General features: G+C 39.1%; 1 protein-coding gene across 1 annotated transcript; it reads left to right on the forward strand.

The window, feature by feature from the left end:
- The first annotated feature begins 553 nt into the window (after positions 1–553).
- On the forward strand, positions 554–9,322 carry rept (RuvB-like helicase 2 rept). Its single transcript, XM_076133552.1, has 12 exons — positions 554–672; positions 814–1,000; positions 1,440–1,556; positions 2,157–2,238; positions 2,842–3,004; positions 3,536–3,632; positions 4,335–4,466; positions 4,906–5,018; positions 5,396–5,616; positions 7,531–7,669; positions 8,200–8,311; positions 9,162–9,322. Exons 1-12 carry the CDS (start codon positions 667–669, stop codon positions 9,191–9,193), a joined length of 1,401 nt encoding a protein of 466 aa, XP_075989667.1. The 5' UTR covers positions 554–666; the 3' UTR covers positions 9,194–9,322.
- The last annotated feature ends 212 nt before the right edge of the window (positions 9,323–9,534 follow it).

Below are 9,534 nucleotides of genomic sequence, written 5' to 3' on the forward strand. Positions count from 1 at the left end.
TACGTTCCACGTTCGAAATCATTTGATTTAATTTTGCTAGACGATCGATATTTATAATATATAGACAATAAACAATCAGTTGTACCAAATATTTAGCAAAGCATAAAAGTTACGCTTTTCATTTTAATCCATTGATTATATAATTCAAGGTCGATCCCACTATCCTGATTATTATACTATTTAGTAAAAGAAATAGACATTCGTTTTCAATTTTCTTATTTTCAAGGGTTTATTTAATTAATGGCTGTGCATTTAATTGACTGTGTTATTAATGCTTAACTTTTCAGGCACACAGTTTCAAAAACTAAATTAGTATTTTTTTCGGAATTAGCAGTATGTAACTACTATTCTAGATCTAAAGTTGTTACCTACATAATAATTACGGTGATCATTCAGTTTAATCACCATATTTATAACAATTTCTAATGTAGACAGAAAATTAGGGTAGTTTAATGAAAATTTTCGATTTAATAAGTGCCTACCCACCACAGTCAATTTATCGGTTTCTGGGCAACCGTTTCCAAACAAAACATTTATTGTCAACAATTGTCAGTTTCACAGTCTGTGGCCGTGTTCGCTTATTGTTTGTGTCTCAAACGGAAAACACATTTATTTCATCAAATTTTCTCAATTAAATAGTTAAATAAGAAGAAAAACATACAAAAAATGGCTGTAAGTACAATCTTTTATACAAATAACAGAAAAAATACGAAAATATTACCACAAAAACCGGTGTCAATACTTAACCTCACTTTTCGAACATGTATTTTGTATATCGCGATTAAAATTTTGTAATTTTTTCCTCATTTACAGTCTATAGCTGCAGCTCAAGTGCAAGAAGTGCGTTCAATTACTCGTATTGAGCGAATTGGGGCTCATTCTCATATCCGGGGTCTCGGTCTAGATGATTCTCTTGAGCCTAGAGCGGTATCCCAGGGCATGGTGGGCCAGAAAATGGCGAGAAAAGCCGCCGGCGTCATCCTGCAGATGATTCGAGAAGGTATTGATCGAATAATATTGAATAACAAGTGTGGTTGCCATGGCAACGGGGTAATATAGTTTATAATGAGAATTTTCGTATGTAACTACCATTTAAACCATTTAGTTTTGTTACACATAAAGAAACATCACAAATACAGAACCTAATAACTAGCCAGTACATTTATATGCAACAAAGGGCTACAGTACGAACCGCCTATGGTTCAATGGTTTAAACGGTCACCATGCTATTATAATTGCATGTGGTTATTGTAGGTTCAATTTTCACATGTATAACAGGGCAAGCCTACTGTATATGCATATAAACATTGAGAATATTAAGAAAACCCAAATAATACAATTTCCCCTGTCTGAGTATGGAACCTAAGACCTTGTGGCTACCTAGCATAATATATTTTTAGGTAGTTACAAATAATGATTCTACTTTTTCATTTTTACAGGCAAGATTGCAGGCAGGGCTGTGTTACTGGCCGGACAGCCAGGTACAGGCAAAACAGCCATTGCTATGGGTCTGGCTCAAGCTCTAGGCCCTGACACACCTTTTACAAGCATGGCTGGTGAGTATATAACTATTTGTATTATTAGTTTCATTGAAATTGGTTAAATTATTTATCCCCGGTTTCTGAGGTACATTTAGCCGTAGTTTTCTATTCAATAGTGTTTAAACTCATATAAAAAAACGCTATTAAATAGATAAACTGCCATTAAATGTATTCAGAAACGGGGGTTTAGTGTACAAATGATTTACACATTAAGATGAGTATGTATTCTTTTGCTGTGTTAATAATAACTTTGTAAGTTAAAAATGTCTTTAGAATATCTTAAAATTAATTTAAATCATTACTGTCCCACTGCTGGACAAAAGTCTCCTCCCAGAATGTAGGAGGGGTTATGTCTGGTTTCACTACATTGACCAAGTGCAGGTTCATAAGAACTGTGTTAAACAACTCTCAGACATGCAAGGTTACATCACGATGTTTTCCTTCACCATTATAACAAGTGGTCATTATTTTTAGTACACACATCACTTGGAAAACTCGTTGGTGTGTTCCCTCAATTTCACACCGCTTGGATGAGAGGTGAATGCTTAGCCCACTTACATCAAAACAGTAATATAAGTATAATGCATTATTTTTTCTATTGTTTGTTATTTTCAGGTTCTGAAATATTTTCACTGGAGATGAGCAAGACTGAAGCTTTGACACAAGCTATCAGAAAGTCTATTGGCATAAGAATCAAGTAAGTAGTTTCATACATAAATGTATTTCATAAACCATAATAGCTAGGAAGCTAAACTAAAAATTTAACGAATTAGAAAAAAAAAGATCGTATTTTTTTATGATTATGGTACGGGACTCATTTGATACCAATGAAAATATGACATAGTGACGTCACTACGTCGTATTTCTACAGTAAAGCCAACCAAACGAGATAAAAAACGTAAGCAAGCGGACCGTTACTAGGTTACATTGCGATAGCGAGCGATTATTATCTCTGTCCTTATCACTCGTACGCGCAGTAATGGCGACGACAGATGTCGTTGTGTGTTTCGTGGTAACGAGAGCAGTTAGTACCGTAGTTGTCAACATTTGGTTCGCCATTTAGCGAGCAAGTTCATTCCTTTTTGGATTGCTTTTGAAGTGACACATATTTTTTCGTCTTCGTATTTAAATTCGAACTTCGTAATAATTTATTCAAATAAAAATGTTTTGAACCCCTGAAACTTTGTTTACATTCTTTATCTCTTCTGGTTGGCCTTACTTTATACTAAAATGTGTTTTTGATATTTCATAAAGAGTAGCTGATTTGGCTGGTTTTTAATGATTATTATGTCTTTGTCAGGGAGGAATCAGAGATAATAGAGGGCGAAGTAGTTGAGGTGGTGGTGGAGCGCGCGGCGGGCGGCGGCGGCGCCAGGGTGGGCCGCCTCACGCTTAAGACTACGGACATGGAGACCAACTACGACATGGGAGCTAAGATGATCGACTCACTGCTTAAAGAGAAGGTACTGTACAGAAACGTCTTACCGCCCGTGACTATAGCGTCATAAGGCCCATAGGATAAGTGCTATAGTCCTGTAGGACAGGCGTCATGGGCCCGTAGGACTAGTGCCATGGGCCCACAATAGGATGGTCATGGTCCCGTAGGACCACGGTAAATGTGGTTAAGACTCTCACAGTAAAAGATTCACTGGCTATCCATGGGCCAATTGTAAAAACTCTATGGGCCCGAAATGGCATAATGGCCCCAAGGACCCGCGAAAAAAGTATCATGGGCCCATTAGTATAGTTTCATGGGCCCATATGGATAATACGATAGGCCCACTGTGGCAACATTTTAGGCTCGTAGACTTAAGGTAGAAGTATCATACGCTCACAATATCACAATGGGCCCCGTATAGCAGCATCATGGGCCCATATATCAAAATGTAGCAGGTCAACTCAACCCCATTACCCGAGTCGGCAATCAAACTGGCGAACTCTAAGACATTATTACATTATTCATTAGTTTAACAAAGATTTTGGTTATTTTTCAGGTGCAAGCCGGAGATGTGATCACCATAGACAAAGCGACCGGCAAGATCAATAAATTAGGACGCAGTTTCGCGCGAGCCAGAGACTATGATGCCACAGGTATGTTACCTCCCGTTATCAGTAACTTACCAGCGATAAGGGATAGGCTAACTACAGTTTAGTTATCAACTATTTAATGCCTATTTATTTAGTTTTCATACTAAAACGATTTTCCGGAGTAAATATGGAATTCCTGGATAAGAAGTCAATAATAAGTGGCTCCACAACCTTTTCTATCTGTCAGTGAAAGCCGCATCATAATCAGTTCAGTCCTTCCGGAGATGTCAGAAACATACAAAAAAGTCTCATCACGCGGTCTCGGGTTCGATTCCTAGGTTAGGCAAAGTACTATTGGTCTTTAGTCATTTATTTTAGACTTTTTGTTAATGTATCTATATAAGTATGTATTTAGAAGTATATAAGTATGTAGCCAGTTGCACTCACCGGTCGGTAAACGATCTGTGGGTTAAGCAACCGTTGGCGCTGTCATTCTATAGATAGATGACCGCATAGTGGTATTTGAACTGGGCGTCTCCGTGCTTCAAAGGGCACGTAAAAAGTCGGTCCCAGTTGTTATCAATTAAGATAACAGTCGTTAAGCCACGTCAAAGGCCTTCGGGCGGCTTGAACAACTTTGACACTAGGTTGACCACTAACTATACGACGAATGAACTAATGAGTGGCGTTTTTCGGGCCTCTACCTACCCCTATGGAAAGAAGGCATGATATTATGTATATTATATTTATGTATATTGTCGACAGGTCAGCAAGCTCGCTTCGTTCAATGCCCGGAGGGTGAACTACAGAAACGCAAAGAAGTGGTTCACACAGTCACTTTACATGAAATTGACGTCATCAACAGCAGGACACATGGATTCTTAGCTCTGTTCTCTGGTTAGTACACTGGCAAAATCAAATATTTATTAATTCAGGTCAAATGCTGACACTTATGATAGTCAATGATACAGAGAGTGAATTTACCGCCAGTTCGGAAGGTGTCAATAAGAAGAGCTGCCAACAAACTCCTGGACATTCTTATTAATCCGAATAGTTTTCAATATTGCTATCTATACTAATCTATACTAATATTATAAAGCTGAAGAGTTTGTTTGTTTGTTTGTTTGAACGTGCTAATCTCAGGAACTACTGTTTCGATTTGAAAAATTATTCGTGTTAGATAGCCCATTTAACGAGGAAGGCTTTAAGCTATATAACATCACGCTACGGCTATTAGGAGTGGAGTACCAGCAAAAAATGTTACAAAAACGGGGAAAATCTTGACCCATTCTCTCTTCAGTCAGCTAGTTATTTATGTTTCCGATATTTTTTACAGGTGACACTGGCGAGATAAAATCAGAGATTCGCGAACAAATTAACAGTAAAGTGGCTGAGTGGCGCGAAGAAGGGAAAGCTGAGATGATTCCTGGTGTACTCTTCATTGATGAAGTAAGTTTGTTCATAAAACTGTCCAGCAATCCCGTGACTTAGTCTGTGTGAATAGATTCCTTGGGGTATGCCCAGATTTTTTAAAATTTTTACATAATATTAGGTCGGGTAAAAAGCCTTTTCGCATTATAGTATGTATGAACTTGTAATAAAATCTCTTTGGCTTCTAGAATCACAAATGAGTACACGGTTCATTAGGTTTCTTTCAGTGAGCTCGTGAGGTACCCAAATATCGAGCTTTATTGTGTAGAGAAAAGATTTTATTACAAGTTCATACATACTATAATGCGAAAAAAGAATTTCCCGATCTGATATGTTAAGTTCGTTAATTTTAAAATATGTGAAGACATTTGTATAAATGACTTTTTTTCTTTCAGGCCCACATGTTAGACATAGAATGCTTCTCGTACCTCAACCGGGCACTCGAATCCGAGACCGCGCCCGTGGTGATAATGGCTACGAACCGCGGCATCACTCGCATCAGGGGCACTAACTACAAGTCTCCGCACGGTATCCCGCTCGATCTGTTGGACAGAATGATCATCGTGCCCACCTCGCCTTATTCACATCAGGAGCTTAGAGAGATACTTAATATTAGGTGAGAAAATACGCTAGGGCCCATTTCGGATTGGGCTAATTGGTTGTGGGCCCTCTCCCATGGGCCCATCTGTCATGAGTGCTACGAGCACATATGTCATGAGTGCTACGAGCACATCTGTCATGAGTGCTACGAGCACATGAGTCATGCGTGCTACGAGCACATCTGTCATGAGTGCTACGAGCACATGAGTCATGAGTGCTACGAGCACATCTGTCATGAGTGCTACGAGCACATGAGTCATGCGTGCTACGAGCACATCTGTCATGAGTGCTACGAGCACATGAGTCATGAGTGCTACGAGCACATCTGTCATGAGTGCTACGAGCACATCTGTCATGAGTGCTACGAGCACATGAGTCATGAGTGCTACGAGCACATCTGTCATGAGTGCTACGAGCACATGAGTCATGAGTGCTACGAGCACATGAGTCATGAGTGCTACGAGCACATCTGTCATGAGTGCTACGAGCACATGAGTCATGAGTGCTACGAGCAAATGAGTCATGAGTGCTACGAGCACATGAGTCATGAGTGCTACGAGCACATGAGTCATGAGTGCTACGAGCAAATGAGTCATGAGTGCTACGAGCACATCTGTCATGAGTGCTACGAGCACATGATCATGAGTGCTACGAGCACATGATCATGAGTGCTACGAGCACATCTGTCATGAGTGCTACGAGCACATCTGTCATGAGTGCTACGAGCATATGAGTCATGAGTGCTACGAGCACATGATCATGAGTGCTACGAGCACATGTGTCATGAGTGCTACGAGCACATGAGTCATGAGTGCTACGAGCACATGAGTCATGAGTGCTACGAGCAAATGAGTCATGAGTGCTACGAGCACATCTGTCATGAGTCCTACGAGCACATGAGTCATGAGTGCTACGAGCACATCTGTCATGAGTGCTACGAGCACATGAGTCATGAGTGCTACGAGCACATGAGTCATGAGTGCTACGAGCACATGAGTCATGAGTGCTACGAGCAAATGAGTCATGAGTGCTACGAGCACATCTGTCATGAGTGCTACGAGCACATGATCATGAGTGCTACGAGCACATCTGTCATGAGTGCTACGAGCACATCTGTCATGAGTGCTACGAGCACATGAGTCATGAGAGCTACGAGCACATGATCATGAGTGCTACGAGCACATGTGTCATGAGTGCTACGAGCACATGTGTCATGAGTGCTACGAGCAAATGAGTCATGAGTGCTACGAGCACATCTGTCATGAGTGCTACGAGCACATGATCATGAGTGCTACGAGCACATCTGTCATGAGTGCTACGAGCACATCTGTCATGAGTGCTACGAGCACATGAGTCATGAGTGCTACGAGCACATCTGTCATGAGTGCTACGAGCACATGTGTCATGAGTGCTACGAGCACATGTGTCATGAGTGCTACGAGCACATGTGTCATGAGTGCTACGAGCACATCTGTCATGAGTGCTACGAGCACATGTGTCATGAGTGCTACGAGCACATGTGTCATGAGTGCTACGAGCACATGAGTCAACAAAATTTGTAGAGAATTTTATACTGCACTATATTGATAATGAATACAAATATCAAAAATTCCATAGGAAATGAGATATTTACAAAAAAAGCGCAAAAACCGGTTTTTGTGACCTTTGACCTTGAAATTTTATAGTTGCGTACATCCTACCATATTATGTAGGTTTTGAGACAACTTTTAGGGCGTCAATATACAAGTATTTACAAACTTACAGCTGGGTATCTCGAATTCCGAGGTGAACTTACTATAATGACTGGACTATTGTGGTTAACTTTAAAATACGAATTTTTACTGACTTCTCACCTCGTCACTATCTATTAAATAACTTAACTAGCACTTATCAGCAACTACTAAAACTAGATTACATTCTAATCTTTCAGATGCGAAGAGGAAGACTGTCAGATGTCCGGTGACGCGCTGACAGTGCTGACTCGAGTGGCGACAGAGACGTCCCTGCGTTACGCAATACAACTTATCACCACTGCGTCGCTTGTGGCTAAGAGGAGGAAGGCTAATGAGGTAATTACATATTCTTCTCATCGTATGGTTAGTGATCAACCTAGTGTCAAAGTTGTTCAAGCCGCAGCCTTTGACGTGGCTTGACGTGAAACGGGGAAAATTATGACCCATTCTCTCTAATGTGACGCAAGCGAAGTTGCGCGGGTCAGCTAGTAATAATATAAAGCCAAAGCGGATCGAGGATTTAATATGCACTTAAGAACTGTGTTAAACAACTCTCAGACATTGCAAAGTTTCACGATGTTTTCCTTCACCGTTATAACAAGTGATCATTATTTCTAATACACACATCACTTGGAAAAGTCATTGGTGTGTTGCCTCGGGTTCGAACCGTCGACTACTTGCGTGGGAGGTGCTTACTGATACCACTCGGCTGTCACTGCTTTTCTATGCTTATTTAACTATATAAGTATGTATTTACAAGTATATAAGTATGTTTATCAGTTATCTGGTTACAGTACAAGCTCTGCTTAGTTTGGAATCAAATGACTGTGTGTGAGTTGTCCAATGATAATATTTTATAATTTCAGGTGAGCATGGAAGACGTAAAAAAGGTGTACTCCCTATTTTTAGACGAGCATCGCTCTGAGCAGTTTCTGAAGGAATATCAAGATGAGTTCATGTTTAATGATGGAGCTGGTGGTGAGTTGATATCTATAGTTCCTTTCTTTCGCATCGTTAGTTGTGCCTAGTGTTTAAATTCAAATGTTTATTGCATTTCATGTGTACAATAAATAAATAAATAGATTTTAACAATATGATAAGCTTCACATGAAATCCTGTCACGGCACAGCAATTAAATTAAGTTTGATTAAATTATTACTTATTAAAATACATGTTATATAATTGTGATAAAGTATACATTTGTTCAGCTCAAATACTACTTATTTTATAATAGGGTAGTTGACTACCAGTCAAATCAGCTACTCTTTATGAAATGTCAAAAACAAATTTTAGTATGGTAATACGATAGTGACGTCACAATTTCGTATTTTCGTTGATATAAATAAATAAATAAATATGATTGGACAACTCACACACGGTCATTTGATTCCAAACTAAGCTGAGCTTGTACTATGGTAACCAAATAACTGATAAACATACTACGCTTAAACCACTGCGCCAAACGTGCAGTTACCAAATGTTTCAGTCTCTAATAACTACAATTTCAACATTATTTGCGAAGAAAGCTACATAACCTCAGCATTTTAGATGATTTTTTACGAGTAAAAGTTTCATATTTGTTTGTTTACACAGCCAACTTGTGTTTTTGACATTTCACAATAAAAACCGGCCAAGTGTGAGTCGGGATCACGCGCAAAGGGTTCTGTACCAAAAAATAATAAGGGTCCCGTTTTACCCTTTGGGTACGGAACCCTAAAAAGTAGCTGATTTGACTGATAGTCAACTACCCTATTACTTTTTGCCCCACGGGATTGAAAGATATGCGATATGATAAAAATCTATTTAATTCTTATTTATATTGTTACAGATGCGCCGCAGTTGATGGAGGTCTCCCAGTAATTAGTAAATACATGATTCCAAACTTTGCTTTAATGTCTAGAATAACGTTTCGGTTTAACTAGAAGAGTTTTAAGTTGTATTTCTTAAGTTTATTGTATAAGTTTGTAATAAAATTACTTGAAAAAATAGTATTTTTGTTTTACTAACCCATACATGTATTAACAACTAGCTTCTAGCCGCAACTTCGTCCGCGTGAATTAATTTCCCGGGGTTAAAAGTATCCGATGTGTTAATCCAGGTTATATATAGACTACGTTATGTGAACCAAAATTCATTAAATATTCATAAGCCAATCTTTAGTAAAAATGAAAAGGAAATATAACTTAAGAAATACCTTGTAC

This window comes from Anticarsia gemmatalis, chromosome 30, assembly GCF_050436995.1.
Source record: "Anticarsia gemmatalis isolate Benzon Research Colony breed Stoneville strain chromosome 30, ilAntGemm2 primary, whole genome shotgun sequence".
NCBI lineage: Eukaryota > Metazoa > Arthropoda > Insecta > Lepidoptera > Erebidae > Anticarsia > Anticarsia gemmatalis.